This window comes from Diaphorina citri, unplaced genomic scaffold (assembly GCF_000475195.1).
Source record: "Diaphorina citri unplaced genomic scaffold, Diaci psyllid genome assembly version 1.1 scaffold201, whole genome shotgun sequence".
NCBI lineage: Eukaryota > Metazoa > Arthropoda > Insecta > Hemiptera > Psyllidae > Diaphorina > Diaphorina citri.
Window position 1 is genome coordinate 162,998 of NW_007377638.1, and position 18,383 is coordinate 181,380.

At 35.1% G+C, this 18,383-nt stretch overlaps 2 protein-coding genes and 2 long non-coding RNA genes across 5 annotated transcripts in view; 1 reads left to right on the top strand and 3 right to left on the bottom strand.

Moving 5' to 3' along the window:
* Positions 1-396: 396 nt before the first annotated feature.
* LOC103505891 (GRB2-associated-binding protein 1) overlaps positions 397-18,383 on the top strand; it is a 36,345-nt gene continuing 18,358 nt past the window's right edge. Inside the window, exon 1 of the mRNA XM_026821103.1 lies at positions 397-644. Coding sequence (XP_026676904.1) covers positions 561-644 — 84 coding nt within the window. The 5' untranslated portion in view covers positions 397-560. The remainder of the gene's footprint in view (positions 645-18,383) is intronic.
* On the bottom strand, positions 1,379-1,940 carry LOC113466035. The gene is made up of 2 exons (XR_003390574.1): positions 1,876-1,940; positions 1,379-1,714 (listed from the first exon to the last, which is right to left on the bottom strand). It is a non-coding gene; the product is annotated as an uncharacterized LOC113466035 (long non-coding RNA).
* On the bottom strand, positions 5,817-8,404 carry LOC113466037. Its single transcript, XR_003390576.1, has 2 exons — positions 8,306-8,404; positions 5,817-5,979 (listed from the first exon to the last, which is right to left on the bottom strand). It is a non-coding gene; the product is annotated as an uncharacterized LOC113466037 (long non-coding RNA).
* Positions 12,352-18,383, bottom strand: part of LOC108251969 — an 11,313-nt gene continuing 5,281 nt past the window's right edge. For both annotated transcript variants that reach the window (XM_026821091.1, XM_026821092.1), the window contains 2 exons: positions 15,140-17,849; positions 12,352-14,952 (listed from right to left, as the gene is read on the bottom strand). In XM_026821091.1, the coding sequence (XP_026676892.1) occupies positions 12,503-14,952; positions 15,140-17,849 (5,160 nt within the window). In that variant the 3' untranslated portion in view covers positions 12,352-12,502. The remainder of the gene's footprint in view (positions 14,953-15,139; positions 17,850-18,383) is intronic.

Consider the following 18,383-nt stretch of genomic DNA (forward strand, 5'->3'; position numbering starts at 1 on the left):
CAAACACAAGCGCTCCCAAGCCTAGGCTAGCCTTGGGCAGTTCATAAACGCCACACCAAGCTAAGCCGCTACAAGAACACCCACCACCAACCTGGCTTTCGCCAAGAACCCAAATGGAATGGAATGAAGGTAACAGTGCGATTCAGTCGTCTTATATTCCGATACACAGAAATAAAAAGCTTGAAAGTTTAAAGCAAAAGCAACCAAAAGCCAAAAGTTCAAATTTCAAATTCAAACCCAAAACCCACCAAAAAACCTCGTGACTTTTTCAAATTTTCGCGCTCAAGCTCAAATCTCAAAAATTAAAATATGGCTTCACTTTTGATAAAAGCGTTGGCTACAAAATTCTACCTCCTTGGGAGAGAAAAAAAAATCAACAAAACAAAAAATAAAAAATGGCTGGATCCTGAAGAAACTGAAAGCTCAAAGAGAAAGGAAACTAAAAAGGATTTTTTTGTACGTTCTTATTTTAAGTTTGTTAAGATTTTATTCCAAAATGTATAGCTTTACATTGCCAACAGTGTTTCCTTAAGTATTCATTCGCTTGGGACCAAAAAAAGATGTCGAATCACTTTGACAGTTCAGAGACTGTCCATGAAGGATGGCTCACCAAATCTCCCCCAACTACCAGGATATTGAGAGCAGTAAGTATCTATTCATATCCTTTGACCATTGCCTCTGGCTGTAGAAAGGCTAAATGAAATATTCTAGACCGAACTACGTTTACATGTAAATACTTTTTGTGGGACCCATCAATGTTCTTGGTCCCTTGGTCTTCTATTTGTTTATTGTCCAGAGTATGGCTTACCTACTACCTATTATGAGTCATCATTTAAATATAAACATCTCAGCAAGGGATCTGTTAGCAGGAAGGTAATCAGTACCCTTCTGTGAGTATTCACTCATTCAACAACAGTACATTAATACATTTATAGGTACCTACTTTCTCTGAGACTTGGGAAGTAGAGAGCATCGTCAATATCAATCAAGGAAAAAGTATCTCTGTACCTACTTATTTGGTAGAAACTTTTGTATTGTGCTTAACCATGCTTATGTACATGAGTGTTATGATTATAGTGCTCATTGATGTTACTGAGTACCTAGTTCTAAATATCCTCAATATTGATCATTAGTAGAGGTACTACTTAGTACTATAAAGGGTCTGATGGTCCAAGCTTGGGTCCAATATCTTTTTCAGAATCTGGATATTTAAAGGGGGTAACATTTATACCTATGGATCAAGTATAAAATCACTCAAGTTGCAATGTATGTAAGGTCTCGTCAAACATTTCATGTGTTTGTGTTGAGGTAAAATCTCAGCACTATTTTCAATGACTTTTAAGGTTGTTAATAGTGTTGTCTTCTTTCGTACTATAAAGGGTCTGATGGTCCAAGCTTGGGTCCAATATCTTTTTCAGAATCTGGATATTTAAAGGGGGTAACATTTATACCTATGGATTAAGTATAAAATCACTCAAGTTGCAATGTATGTAAGGTCTTGTCAAACATTTCATGTGTTTGTGTTGAGGTAAAATCTCAGCACTATTTTCAATGACTTTTAAGGTTGTTAATAGTGTTGTCTTCTTTCTGGATCTTTTAGTTGAAATTGCTTCCTGTAAGAATTCCTTTGCATATTTGTTATACAATTCAATGACTCCTTTAAACTTTACCTTTTCTTGACTAGAAAATAGCTCTGTTTCATTCTGAAAATATCCTGAAATTAAAATAATTGCAAGGTTCATAAAATATCATTAATACAATATTGTCACTAGCGGTTCAGTAGAATTAAGTTGGATTAACCACTCGGTTACTTGCCTACCAGTCCCATTTAAACATTCTACGTAGTACTTAGCATCTGAGGACCTACTTACTTACCTTGAATCTGTGAGCTCTGATAATCAGACTTTGCTGTGGTAGTAATCACATCTTCACTTCCTGTAAGAATTCCTTTGCATATTTGTTATATAATTCAATAACTCCTTTAAACTTTACCTTTTCTTGACTAGAAAATAGCTCTGTATCATTCTGAAAATATCCTGAAATTAAAATAATTGCAAGGTTCATAAAATATCATTAATACAATATTGTCACTAGTGGTTCAGTAGAATTAAGTTGGATTAACCACTCGGTTACTTGCCTACCAGTCCCATTTAAACATTCTACTTAGTACTTAGCATCTAGTAGTGGTTCAGTAGAATTAAGTTGGATTAACCACTCGGTTACTTGCCTACCAGTCCCATTTAAACATTCTACTTAGTACTTAGCATCTGAGGACCTACTTACTTACCTTGAATCTGTGAGCTCTGATAATCAGACTTTGCTGTGGTAGTAATCACATCTTCTTTGTCGATACCACTGTGTACATAGCGAATAGTGTACAACAGAATGACAACCAGAGGTTGGTAAGTGTTTAGGTACACCATTCTGGGCTGCTCCCTGATGCCCAAACTTCCAGGATGTGGTTCTTGGTGAAAAATGTCGAGTCCATCATTACACAAGGTCTTTTTTGGACTCTTGTCGTTGGTTTAAGTTTGGTTACATTGATCATGTACTTAAAAGTTGCTTTGTGAATAGTTCAAACATAGTCAAATAGCCCACATTACAGTCAAGCCAAAGTTCTTGGTCTCAGTGAGACGTTGAGCTTTCTGAGAGATGTTGCTTTCTAAGAGTTATTTTGGAAAATATGTACTAATCTTCTAACTTTTATTCCAGCGGTTAATGATTTTCCTTCTGATAAAACAAATAAAAATTACTAGAGTACGAAAAAGAAAATATATAACTAAAACCGATGCACAATCTTGCAAGTTACATAATTTATTCAAATGGAATTTGATTTGCAATTGATAGAGTTAAATTTAGGATACAGTTTGGAGGTAAAAAAAAGTTGTTGTTTTTTTATTTTAATTTATTTTGAAATCTTTAAGTACGTGGTTTTCTTTTGTATTTATGAAGCCATCGACCACTAGTCATAGGACAATGCTTAATGTTGTATAGAGTAGGTAATAATTAGAGCTACTCTTGCAGTTATACAGGGTGTGTCATTGAGTTCACTTGGAATTTCAGGGAAGTTTGTAGAGGGATAGAGTGAAGTAGGCAACTTATACAACTTTTTTTTTTTTTAGTAAAATGTAGCAAAATGGTGAAACTAATATGGATCAATTTTCCATCACTCAGTAATAGAATATTAAAAGTCAAAAGATATATGGGAAAAACAAATTCAGTTGTATAACCGAGAGTTGCATTTAGCAAATCTTCGTGAGTATTGTAAGGGTTACAACACGGAAATACTGTTCCCAGCTGACGGCATGAACTAGGTATAATAATGATGAGGTAATTTGCAATTTATTTCAAACCAGCCGAAATCCGTCGCTTCGCTCCGGATTTCTGCTAGTAAATCCTTAAGGCATGGCCTTTCTCGTAGGAAATAATTTCATTGAAATTGGATAACTTTAATTTTTAGTCCATAAACCTCATGTCACTCATCCATTTAGTGGTCTTGCTCGGCGCAGCTTAACAAAAACGATTCGGAAAATAGCCTATAACCTTCACGGGAGTGCAAGCAATAAGTTCACAAAGTTTCATAGGAATAGGATGAGCGGGTTTGGCCAGGCATAAAGTTCGAACACACACACATTCATTTTTATATATTAGATAATGAAAGCGGGTCCCAATACTAGTCCTACCCTGTCTATAAAGTCTAAAGTGATAAGAATACAGTGTTGGTAATGTAAGCGACATATGGACTCATTTTACTATTAACCTAGTGGTGAGCAGCAAGAATTCCAATAACTTTAATTTTTAGTCCATAAACCTCATGTCACTCATCCATTTAGTGGTCTTGCTCGGCGCAGCTTAACAAAAACGATTCGGAAAATAGCCTATAACTTTCACGGGAGTGCAAGCAATAAGTTCACAAAGTTTCATAGGAATAGGACGAGCGGTTTTGGCCAGGCATAAAGTTCGAACACACACATTCATTTTTATATATTAGATAATGAAAGCGGGTCCCAATACTAGTCCTACCCTGTCTATAAAGTGTAAAGTGATAAGAATACAGTGTTGGTAATGTAAGCGACATATGGACTCATTTTACTATTAACCTAGTGGTGAGCAGCAAGAATTCCAAGAATATATAACTAAAACCGATGCACAATCTTGCAAGTTACATAATTTATTCAAATGGAATTTGATTTGCAATTGATATAGTTAAATTTAGGATACAGTTTGGAGGTAAAAAAAAGTTGTTGTTTTTTTATTTTAATTTATTTTGAAATCTTTACGTGGTCTTCCTTTGTATTTATGAAGCCATCGACCACTAGTCATAGGACAATGCTTAATGTTGTATAGGGTAGGGAATAATTAGAGCTACTCTTGCAGTTATATTTTGTGTGTCATTGAGTTCACTTGGAATTTCAGGGAAGTTTGTAGAGGAATAGAGTGAAGTAGGCAACTTATACAACTTTTTTTTTTTTTTTTTTTTTTTTTTTTTTTTTTTTAAAAAAAGAAAAAAAAAAAACAAGTGTATACAAGGGTCATAAATGCGGTAATTTATCTATTGCCATCTTCAAAATTTCAAGTGTTATTCAATTATGCGAAAGTATTTCCTCTGTTATTCAATCATAATCATGTTGAACATAGTGTTGATTAATACTTGCACGTGTGATTCTAATGACATCACTAAAATGCCCTCTCCGTCATATAGAAATATTACCACTCGTGTCAGATCAAATAAACGGAAGAAATTAAAAGGAACCGACTTAACAAATAGTTCTAAAAAATATGACGTTGCACAAGATATAACAAAAAACATGAAGTCTGAGGTAATAGGAGACAGCACTGCTCAAGTGAATAAAAAACCCAGAAAACTTCCGAAAGCAAAAATACCAAAAACAAATAGAACAAAAATTACATCCACAAAACCATGTTTTGCTTCAAATAAAATATCTACATCAGTCTGTAATTGTAGTAGTCTTATTAAGAATTTTAAAGTCCGAAAAAAAGAAACTTGGATGTGTGAAAATAGTTTGGTAAATTCTAGTCAATGTATCTGTTCGTCAAGTATAACCACTCAGGGGTCCAACTATAACGCTGCTTTGAATTATGTTAATTCTTCTTATTTGCAATCCAGAGGTCAATATTTGACACAGACAAAGAATAAATTTCGAAAGCAAGGTGACAAAGAAGTTAAAACCAATGACGTCACATCCAAAATGAAACTAAAAAGAAAATCAAGCTCAGTAAATATGTATAACAGTACAATTTCAAATAAATGTGAAACCAGCTTTGAAAAATCAAATACCACAATGAAATACAAAAGTGCAAAATTGAGTAAGAATGGCAAAAGCTCTATCTCTAGAATTAAGAAAACTGAAAATAATCTAACGGAAGAAAATGTAGATCATAAAAGGAAACTACTGAGGCAAGAATTGATAGAACTCATGAAAAACAATTCTTTCAAGATGAAACTGCTGAAGAAAAAAACAACAAAGTACCCTTTGATCAAACAAGTTACCACCACCAATGTTAATCATAGTCAAAGTAATAATTTTTCCGTGTTCAGTATATTTTTCTTACAGAATACCACCTCTAGTTTGAATGATATCTATACAATGTCGACAAGAAAATGTACTAGTTCAAAATTGATCCAAACTTTGAATCAGAATTTTCTCTACAGCGAAGAAAGCAAAGTGAATATTTCACAATCTTCGTGGAGGCTACTTCTATGTCCCCAAAACTCATAATGACTTACGCATTCAGAACTTCCACTCTCATTTGGTTCCGAAGTTCGAACAAGTCCTCTGCGCTCAGAGTAAAGCCTGGTTCTCTTGTAGGTATGGTTAGTCGACGTCTGGACCGAAATTTCCACTTGTAGTGGCGTAGCTTCCTGTACAATTCCTCCGGCACTGTGTAGTATAGATGCTCATGGCGGTAGACGATGGTCGTGTGTCGTTTGTCTACTGTAACTACCACTTCCGGGACCTAAACAATAAGATGTAGGTTCCCTACATGTAAAGGTAACAGGAGGTAAAAAATGCTAAACGCGTGTGAGAAGGAAGCTGACGGTGCGACACATCAAATGCCTCGGTTCAATCTCGCAATGGGCGCCCTACTAGGTTCTTCAAATTTAGAAGGGATTTTCTATGTAATCTAATTTTAAAAATATATCATTGTAATGATTTCAATGGGGAAAAAATATACGGGATCTTTTGAACTATCTGAATAGATTTTCTTTATTGAAGTAGAGGAGAACTCACCTTATCTACATATTCTGCCAGTACTTCTTCTCCAACTGTTTGCAAAAATTCCGGCAATATTCTCTCCCGGAACAAATCATATTTGAGAGGTATTTCATGCGTTTCTATTTGTGAATCTGTGATGAGGCCCTCCATGTCGTTCTCCTTGTCGATACCACTGTGTACATAGCGAATAGTGTACAACAGAATGACAACCAGAGGTTGGTAAGTGTCTAGGTACACCATTCTGGGCTGCTCCCTGATACCCAACCTTCCAGGATGTGGTTCTTGGTGAAAAACGTCGAGTCCATCATTACACAAGGTCTTTTTTGGACTCTTGTCGTTGGTTTAAGTTTGGTTACATTGATCATGTACTTAAAAGTTGCTTCGATACACAGTGGGAAATTTCATGTGGATCAAATCCACGAGACTGTTGGATTCTTCGTTATCAGGATAAAGCTCGTGTCGAACCAAGGCGGAATCTTCCATGTCTTTAGGGCTGACATACTTATCGAGAATGTAGCGGTGTAGTCGACGTGCGGGGAAGTCGTCAGGATGTAAGGTTTGAGTGTTGCGGGTCAATACCAGAGTATTTGTGGTGTTGTCACTGAAATCGAGATGTGGGTACGTTATTGAACCTCTAAAGTTTTACTGAGAGTTCCCAAAGAGGACTTATTGCTAAAAAAGAAGAAAAAGTAGGTTAATGATGTTTTTATTTATAGAATCAGAGTCCAATGGCGGTCACTCGAGCTGAGATGGTCTGAGTGACCTAAGTCGGAAGCTTTTTCCGCCATACACATTTCGATTGTCTGACTAACCTAAATTTCATAAAAATTACTACAACTCTTTTTAATAGCATCCGCAACCCTCTAGAACTCTGTTCCCTTTAACATTCTAAACTCCCTCTCCTTCAAATCATTCCAAGCATCCCTACAGCAAGCGGTCAGTGTCTGTCGTAGTTGAGTCATCAATGACGTCACATCCAAAATGAAACTAAAAAGAAAATCAAGCTCAGTAAATATTTATAACAGTACAATTTCAAATAAATGTGAAACCAGCTTTGAAAAATCAAATACCACAATGAAATCCAAAAGTGCAAAATTGAGTAAGAATGGCAAAAGCTCTATATCTAGAATTAAGAAAACTGAAAATAATCTAACGGAAGAAAATGTAGATCATAAAAGGAAACTACTGAGGCAAGAATTGATAGAACTCATGAAAAACAATTCTTTCAAGATGAAACTGCTGAAGAAAAAAACAACAAAGTACCCTTTGATCAAACAAGTTACCACCACCAATGTTAATTATAGTCAAAGTAATAATTTTTCCGTATTCAGTATATTTTTCTTACAGAATACCACCTCTAGTTTGAATGATATCCATACAATGTCGACAAGAAAATGTACTAGTTCAAAATTGATCCAAACTTTGAATCAGAATTTTCTCTACAGCGAAGAAAGCAAAGTGAATTTCGAGTCTAGCAATGAATCGCTCCTTAACCATTTCGATGAAATTCGCGTAACCCCTGTAGACTTTGTCGTTGAAAATATGGGCCTACAACTTTCCAAGGAAATGTTTCTGTACGTACCAAAAAATAACTCTAAAAAATCGTTGAATGTATTACCTGACAGTAATACTCGGAAGCAAAGAGTAACAAAAAGTAAATCCTCCAACGTAAGATCTTTGAATATAACCAAGACTCGAAGATCGAATGCTACAAAGCTCAGGAAGCTAGCTCTTAAAAACCCGTAACTACCACTTCCGGGACCTAAACGATAAAATATTTTCTCATTACCTTGTATATATTATGTTGGTTCCCTATATGTAAAGGTAACACGAGGTAAAAAATGCTAAACGCGTGTGAGAAGGAAGCTGACGGTGCGACACATCAAATGCCTCGATTCAATCTCGCAATGGGCGCCCTACTAGGTTCTTCAAATTTAGAAGGGATTTTCTATGTAATCTTTTTAAAAATATATCATAGTACTTAATGATTTCAACGAGGAAAAAATATACGGGATCTTTTGAACTATCTGAATAGATTTTCTTGATTGAAGTAGAGGAGAACTCACCTTATCTACATATTCTGCTAGTCCTTCTTCTCCAACTGTTTGCAAAAATTCCGGCAATATTCTCTCCCGGAACAAATCATATTTGAGAGGTATTTCATGCGTTTCTATTTGACCGACTACATTGCTTTAAATAAAAGTAATCTATTGCCAGCCTAGTTAGCTTGGTTGGTAGAGCGTCTGCCTTGCAAGCGCCAGGTCGCGGGTTTGATTCCCGCCCAGAGCGGATTTTATCCCGAACGGATAATGTCCGTTCTCAGAACAGCTGACTTTCTCCTATTCTATCTTCCTTCTCTCTTAGATTTCGAGACGATAAGATCTAAGCAGTTACAGTTTCCTCTATCAAAAACACATCAACAACAAAGAAGTTGAGACGAACAACACCTTTTGATTTGTACAATTTTTTCATAAATGATAAATTACATCAAAATTATTCGATCTTAAAAACCCATCAACAACAAAGAAGTTGAGACGAACAACACCTTTTGATTTGTACAATTTTTTCATAAATGATAAATTACATCAAAATTATTCGATTCAGAAAATATCTACCTCAAAGAAGAGATATAACAAGATGAGAACAACTAAGATGAGTTTGCAGCGGCAGAGGAAACTTAATTGGAAAAAATTTCTGCTGAGCGCAGAAGAAATAGATGTCACCGAAGTGGGTCCAACTGTAAATATATTTTCCGATATCAAGGAAGATTATCCTGTCAACTCAAGTGAACAAATGTCCAATATGGTAACTCTAGATATGAAAACGCTACCTGATACAAACGAAGTTATTCAATTCATTATCCTGTCAACTCAAGTGAACAAATGTCCAATATGGTAACTCTAGATATGAAAACGCTACCTGATACAAACGAAGTTATTCAATTTTGGAATCTTACATTTCCTCCCTGGAGAAATTCTTCTGAATCAAATTTGCAAACGTCTTATGAGGGTTGTACAATGAACAGTCTGGAAGCTATGCATTTCATCAGTAAGTTCCAAGTTACTAACTTCTTTGTCTATGATGTAGTCGTCAGAATGTTAAATTTGGTAATATTGTAATCTACGTATTACCTAGTCAGTTTCACATGCTGAAACTTGGGGGGAGGGTATGAATTTTTTTCCAGTAAAAAATCTCTTTCTATCTAAAGGAAATGTCTAAAATCTCAATCGAAGATCAAGTTCATTGTGCTGGTTCTCTTTATTTCAGAACAAAATTATTCTGGCCTTCTTACAAAGAAATCGTGCATTTCTCATATGTCACCGTTTCATCCTTTGCTGAATCCATTTGTTACTAAATTCGACGAAAGCATTCTACCCAACGATAATGAAGCCAAAGTCATCCTCTCCAAGTTGTTGAATGAGTCTATGGGAAAAGTAGAAGAAAAATATTTTACAAGGCCAGTCACTGATTCTGTCACGGTAATATCTCCTGCGCAATGGTGGACTGAGGATAATTTTGATGATTTAAGTCTGTCATATGAATGGAAAGTGATTTGCGGTCAAGCACGAGCAATGACCACTGATAGATATGGAAAAGTAGAAGAAAAATATTTTACAACGCCAGTCACTGATTCTGTCACGGTAATATCTCCTGCAAAATGGAGGACTGAGGATAATTTTGATGATTTAAGTCTGTCATATGAATGGAAAGTGATTTGCGGTCAAGCACGAGCAATGACCACTGATAGATACAAAATGACGACAGAGTTGGCAATTTCCCTGCCAGAAACATCAGAAGCTGAAAATATTTTGAACGAATTTGAATGGCCAAACCTTTTCAAAAATTTCTCAGAACGTAACCGTGAACAGTCATCTACATCAGACAGTCATCTACCTATAGCAACTCTGTCAATGAAAGAATCAAAACTTATATTGAGTAGATTAGGAGTTGAGTTGTTTGGACAACAATTTCGAATTGATGGAAATTATCGTGATGAAAAGTCCAAACCGAAGATGTTGCATTGGCATGAGGATTTAAAATTGTGTGAACTGACCAAGGAATAAATCTTTCGTGATATAGCGAAATGATTAAAGTCAAATAATCCTTTAACGGGCAAAATTTAACCCTTTAACAAAATTTAACCCTTTAACTCCCTTTTTAAGGGCAGGGAATCACCATGAAAGGTACTATGTTCGATGAATTGATACCAAGAGAACTTTTGGATTTGAACGATAACAATGTTGGAATATATCATGCAGCTGATATGTTGAATCTAGCAGAATGATCTAGGCACGAAATAAACAATGTTATTCAATTATGCGAAAGTATTTCCTCTGTTATTCAATCATAATCATGTTGAACATAGTGTTGATTAATACTTGCACGTGTGATTCTAATGACATCACTAAAATGCCCTCTCCGTCATATAGAAATATTACCACTCGTGTCAGATCAAATAAACGGAAGAAATTAAAAGGAACCGACTTAACAAATAGTTCTAAAAAATATGACGTTGCACAAGATATAACAAAAAACATGAAGTCTGAGGTAATAGGAGACAGCACTGCTCAAGTGAATAAAAAACCCAGAAAACTTCCGAAAGCAAAAATACCAAAAACAAATAGAACAAAAATTACATCCACAAAACCATGTTTTGCTTCAAATAAAATATCTACATCAGTCTGTAATTGTAGTAGTCTTATTAAGAATTTTAAAGTCCGAAAAAAAGAAACTTGGATGTGTGACAATAGTTTGATGTTGCATTCTGTTTTGAAAAACAAAATGCATGATAAAATGTTGAAAAATAGAAAATTAGAGGGGTATGTGTTTAAAATGATGACCTCTACAAGCCCCGGTAGTCATGAGGTTTATGTGCCATTAGAATACGAAGACTCCAGAGCTGCTTTCAATGTGAATTTTGACATGAAACTGTTTCTAACCAAACTATGCGTCTATTTGTCAAATTGGAAACACAAAAATCAAACACAGAGAGAACTCGCTTCTAAAAAACCTGGCAACAGTTTCCTATTGGGAAAACCATCTTATTATAAAAAAAGGAAAAATGCACTGATATGAATTTCAAAATTGTGTTTTAACTCATCAAAAATCTTACCTTCCAGGGGAATCAATGTCCGGTTGGGTAACTATCGGACATTTCGTAAAAGTTATACAGAAACTGATTATTTGGTGTTATGTATTGTATTAAGAGTAAAAATGTGTGTAAAAATATCATCAAGTTCACTTGATAGTTTTATACGAAACCGATGGTATTATGATTTGTTTAACATTAGAATTCCAAGTGTTTATTTTAAACATATCAAGCATGTGATTTATATACCTTATAGTTCCAGCTGAGAACCACGTAGTCCCATTACAGTGATGCATTTGTATTAGTCATTTCATTTGTGAAATTAGGAGTGTCTGTATCTCGTTTCAAGAAGATTGTCCTACGAGTACAAGAGTAAAAATGTGTGTAAAAATATCATCAAGTTCACTTGATAGTTTTATACGAAACCGATGGTATTATGATTTGTTTAACATTTGAGATCGTGCTCTCTGTAGCGTAGCATGAGGATTTAAAATTGTGTGAACTGACCAAGGAATAAATCTTTCGCGATATAGCGAAATGATTAAAGTCAAATAACCAAAATTGAAGAACTATTAAATCCTTCTCTTAAGGACAGGAAATCACCATGAAAGGTACTATGTTCGATGAATTGATACCAAGAGAACTTTTGGATTTGAACGGTAACAATGTTGGAATATATCATGCAGCTGATATGTTGAATCTAGCAGAATGATCTAGGCACGAAATAAACAATGTTATTCAATTATGCGTATTGTATTGTAAGTACCTTGATACTATTCTGCCTTCTCATCTCTGGTATAACAGTGCTTGTTTATACTCAAGTCCTTTTACCCCAGCAGTAAGATACGTATCTCCTACTCCTACCACTATTGTTTTCAAATTCTCAAATAGGTAGTTGAGGACTTTGTGTCTCCACGAAGCAGTGTGTGTAAATTTGGATGGGTAAATAGGTATTCAATTCTGAAAGTAAATTGGTATGGCTCAGCTCATACATTTATGGTGTACATAAATGAAGTAAACAAATTACTACCATCTTTATTTTGCGTATATTCTGTTCATCAGTATTTATAATAATAAATTTACACGTTATTTACAAAATTTTCAAACAATTACCTACAATGATTATCTACACTTTTTTCAGACCTACCTATTAGTTACCTTTGAGATCAAATATTCATTGATTGGATGATTTGTAAGTGGTATGTTCTGCAGAGACAAATGTTGTTCCAATGTATGCTCCTAAGCGATCATATATTACTTTCTTGTAGTAAGGCTGAGGTCTACCATACGGGTGAGCCACTATTGCATCTTTCGGTATGTTTTTCTTTCGTAATTCATAGGAGGACATTAGATCTTTTATAAATTCACAAGTGTATGGATTGATTGTAGTCGATGGAAATACCCTTTCATTACTTTGAGGTGGTCTTGGATTGTTAGATTTCTGAGCTAACACACCATTAATAAAGTCCAAGGGAATATCTGGTAATGTTGGTGATTGTTTTTCTGCTGAGGTAACTATAAGGTCGCTCAAATCTATAAATGTATAAGGATCTTCTGTAGTTGTAGTTAAAGGGTCCGCGAATGGGTTTTCTAATGAATCTCTTGAATTAGATTCAACATGTGTATAATTGGGTTTATACTCCCAAGACAGTGGCCTGTTAATTTCTTCTTCTTCTGACCGAAGTAGTTCATGACCTGGCTTAACTCCGTCTTTGTAAATATTAGAGAAGAATATATTTGACTTGTTGTTCTTGTTACTCTCATAAAGTTTTTCCATTCTTTTGTATTGAGGATCCTTATAACCAGGTTTTACCTGTTTAGGAGCATTCATCTCTTTCAATGCTTCAAGATATTTAGCGTCATACTTGTAATATCGTTCTCGAGAGAATCGTTTGCTCAAATAAGCTCTCGACTTAATTATTATTGTACTGGTTTCGTTAAAATCTTCTTCCGCTAAATTCACAGTTTGATTACTGAGCAATCGTTCGATGAATTTCTTCACGTCTTTCTTCTTAACGTGCTCTTCATGAGTACCTAAACGCTCTTCACTGTAAGTGAATGGTGCAAACGTGTGGTGCTCTTGTACTTTCCTCCAAGCTTCATCCACATCAGGTGGAATTTGAGAATCATACCAATCAGGAGGTGGATCTCCATTCTCATCTAATGGAAGACCATGTTTTCTACAATAATCATTGAATTCTGAACTTTGTCCTGAAGGTCGATCCATGAATATCTGTAAAGCGGTTATGTTGGCTCTGTTTACATCATTCCAGTGTTCTGTTGTGAACACCCAGTCATCTTTCACTAAACTGTCCTTTGATTCAAAACTTTCCGTTTCGAAAGGGGTAGTTGTTAGCTTCTTCTTTGTAATTCTTGTACTGTTCTTTATCCAAGGCGGGCGATATGTTACATCATTTCTATTTATAGTTGGCCAATAAACAGTTGGGGGAGGAAATCTTAGCAAGTCACTTGGGTTGATTTTGATCCATTGGTCATCATACTCTTCTTGCTTCAATGTACTGCTGGATTGACCTCTAAGGAATATACGTTTAGCTGCGGGTGGATCATACACATTGTGATATCCTTCAACCATGTCTTTGATTATTCTTTCACATGAGTTTGAAAAAAGTGGAAACATATATGATACCATGCGATAGTTGTGAGTTGCTCGATGTCGAAGTCCATGCTTTTCCACACTGTCGTAATATATCTCATCTTTCTCTTCTGTGTTCAATGAGAAAGGTGTTTTGTCTAGTCTCTTACGATAAAAAGGTATGCTGTAAGATTTCATTTTCATTTTCATAATGTGCATGATTTTTTTGCGAAATATTGAATATGGAATGTACTTTTCCGCTTCCAAACGAATTGGATTTGTGCCCTTATCAATTAAATTTAATACTTGTTTTGGCATTGACCATCGAATGACAGGAGTTGTTTTCGGTTTTTTACATTTAGTAAAACCATAGTAAATATCTCTCATATAATTTGGTAATGTAATGTTTAGATATTCCTCACTATCTGTACAGTTTTCTAAGTATTTGAATGCAAGTTTTGTGTTATGAATGTCATCGGGAAGAGTTGTACCGTGTATATTTTCTAAAATGGAATCAGGTATTTTCCATTCTATTGGCTTTGCTGTTAATCGCGAAGGAAATTCATCAGAGTTTTTTATGTGTGATTGGACATCTTCAATGTTACGCTTTCTTCGTTTCCTACGAAGCTCTCGAGATATATCGGCAGGATCTATAATGTCAGCTATGTTTATAGTATTCTGTGAAAACTGATCTCTTCCTTTATTGACATTCCCAGGGGTACCTTTTGAAGCAAGCGTAGAACTATCACAATCTGTTCCATTTCTATGCCACACGAGAGTTCGTGAAGTTGATGTGTCAATATTCTGTACCATTAAACTGTCAAGCTGTTCTAAATCGGCTAAGATCTTATTTCTTGCATCTTGATCTAAGTTTTTCTCCAAATTCTGAGCAAATTCTCTATTCTCCATATTATCAGGCCCAGTTGGTTTTATAGTGGTAGTAGAATAAGGATATTTCCAGTATCTTTGCCAGTCTAATGTGGATGGAGTTTTCCAGTAGTATTCCAAATAACTTGTTGTCGAGCTTTCACCCGGCTTATAGGGGATCGTACTTAGTTTATTTTCTTAAATTCTGAGCAAATTCTCTATTCTCCATATTATCAGGCCCAGTTGGTTTTACAGTGGTAGTAGAATAAGGATATTTCCAGTATCTTTGCCAGTCTAGTGTGGATGGAGTTTTCCAGTAGTATTCCAAATAACTTGTTGTCGAACTTTCACCCGGCTTATAGGGGATCGTACTTAGTTTATTTTCTTTCTTAGCTATAATTGACCAATGGAAAACTGCGTGATCAATAGCAGTATAATCGTTCCGAATATAATCAAAATTCAAGTGAGGTAAATCCTCCGGTAACATTGTTGTCATTCCCATGTAGTACAAATGGCTGATTCCTTCTTGTGTGTCTTCAAAGTCATCGAAATCAATCTCGTCCTTGTTCTTGTCCGGATTTTGTTTCAAATAATTTCGCATTCTTTCTGTCATGTTTTTCCTGTATTCTAGATCAAATTGTGCCAGTGTCCCTCTGTTTCTTGTCAAACCTTTTAATGTTTCGACCATCAAATCTGAGTTTATAACAGACCTGTTGTAGTAAAATGGATTGTATCTAGGATATAAAGTTTTAAAATTTCCCATAGGAAAGGTAAATGTATGTTTCTTTGCATTATCATCCAAATAATATTGCATAGATTCGATAATATAGTCGCTATCTACCGTATTGATACGATTTCGCCGCAGCTTGTCAGCTTTCATTAAACGATACTTGACAACATTATCAAAATCCATAGAATGTTGGGTTCTCAACTTTGGACGTTTATACTTCTCATAATCAGAATAACTTTCTTCTTTCCATAAATTATCAATAACAGTAAGTTTTTCAGTGTATGTTTTAACGTAATGCATGGTTGATAGGAACTCCACATGTTCTTTTAATTGTTTCGATTGTACAGACAACATGTCAGACGGTAAGCCTGGTTTTAAGGGTGCAGCTTTCCATTCCTCAAACATATCTTCAAACTCTTTCTTTCCCAGTGGTACTTTGTTAGTACGACTTAGCCTTCGTTTTGTTTTTCCCATGAAACGCCGACGAAGCCGGTAAAACGGGTCTTCTTCAAGCTCAATTGACCATGACTTGTTTTTTGGAAGTGTATAGGAATAAATAGGTGGATATGTTTCATTTTCGTGGCCCGTGTAGTAATGCATCATAATATAGGGTATTGTGCGGTTGCCGAAAAGATCCCAAGGAAAAAAGTTGGTTGTTAATTCTACGAGGCGGACTGACACCGACGTCCTCTTGGTTATCTTGAACCTTCGCCTTTTAGGACTAGTTAGATTTATACGAGCCATAAAATTTCTCATGAAAATTGATGTCGTTTTAGTTTGATTTTTTTCTTTCTCTGTGGCTTCTGTGGTCCTTCGCTTAACTTTTCTTGTGGAAAAAGAATAGGTCTGGTTGTAATTCGTGGTCTTATTAGAAAAAGACCCAATATTTGAAATTCCACGTTTCCTTCGATTCCCCTTATTTATTCTTTCAATGTCCTTTTCTTCAAAACTGTTTTCATATAGATCTTTATTTCCAGTTTGTAACTCTGCCTGATTTGATTTGGTTAATGATTGTGCTAAACCGTCAGGTAAGCTATCATCGTACCACTCAGTTTCTTGTTCTCCGAGTCTTTCGTCATTGTCAACTTTCTCTATATGAGCCGACAAGTTTCTTACGTGATCATCAAAACAATGATCTATGTTTTTATGGTTTATTATTCTTCGCCGCAGTATACCTTTTTCCATATGTTCTTTAGCAAAAGAACCATATTTTTCGATGAATTTCTTTACCCTTTTCGAAGTATAGTATAAAAACTCGGGTAAATAATTGCTTTTTGTACAGTTACCCACTGTCAGATTGTAAGCCGAAGTTGAAAAGTACTGTTTTGTAGTGCTCCCAGGTGTCATTCTTTGTCGATAGGTTGTATAATCATAAAGTTTCTTTTGACTTAAAATGAAATTTTTATAAAAAAGTGATGTTGTTTTCTTTGATATAATTTTATTTTTTTGTGTCCTCAAAATATTTATAAATTTTTTCTTAGTTGATGGTGTGATCTGTAATATTCTTGTTCTGTTCTGCTTCTGTAAATAATTTCTCAGATAAATAGACATTGGTTTTGGGGTTGTAACTACTTTGGCCTTTTGTTGGAATTTTAACCAGTTTTTCAAATACATGGATGTTGTTTTTTCAGTTGTTACATTTGATGTTGTGAGGAGTCCAAATTCAACAAGCCATTTTGGATCTAAATATTTGGTCATTTTTTTCGTGCGAGGGCGTGTTCCAGTGAAAGGATAAAAATTTTCTGGTGTGGGTATTGTTGTGCTTATTTTTCTAGCTCTACATTCCGATATAAACTGGAGGAGATCTATCTCTTCCCAAGGCGTCGTATACGTATAATTTGGGTCGAATGTAAACGTTCTACCGAAAGAGTCCGTGTATCCAGTACGTCTTGTCCAGGTTGGTCTTGAGAAAGGCGTGCTGGTAAACATTCTTTTGAACATGTCAAACTGTGCTGTGAGATATCGGTCCATGTATTCTCCATACATAGCATTAGCGTTGTCAAAATCAGAGATTTCACCATTTGTTACACGCTCCATGTAATTTCTAAAGATAACATAACTATCATTTGTATCAAAAAATATAGGTCTATAAGTCTTTGTTGTAGTGTAGCGTCGTTTTCTTCTGGCTTCACCCCGCTTCAAGAATTCAAATATATGGATGGATGTCCTCTCCTCTCTTCTGACAATTTTATGTTTGCTTGGTCTCCTTGTTCCAAATATACTTTTCACGTTGAAGTTAATTCTCTCAAGTTTTTCATTAGAAAGGATCTTGTTCTTCACATTATTTTCTTCATCATTCTTGTTTTGAGCATTTTCTAGATTCAAACTGCCCTGAAACAATTTAAAAAAGGAAACAAGACATGTGTAGGCGGTGGTGGGTGATGAAATAAATAAGGCGCTGGATTTGACAATAATGAATATTCTTTTATTTAACACCAAACACACTACAAAAGAAATACCCAATAAGTGGACTGTATTAATATTAATAATATAATTACAAAACACAAGTTTTACGCCCAAGTGGCGGACTACTGAGACAAATATTAATAACTTGAAATAAATGTTCTTCCTTTAATCCCGAATAAGTAAGTACTTATTAATTAACCCGGACTCGAGTCTCTAAACCCGATATCTCTTGGACAAAATATTATTACACAAAATATCAATGGGAGTAGTTCCCAGAAAGTAACAAATAGAACCCGCGATCTCTATATAAAGTTATTTCCCGGAGATCTCAAATAGTAATTATTCACACAAAGTCTCGAAAACAATTATTCCCAAAAGGTCACGATTCGTAGTAGTTAGTTTTAGATAACACAGTGCAGGGATGTATATGTGCGTCTTGTCTTTTTTTTTTTTTTTTTT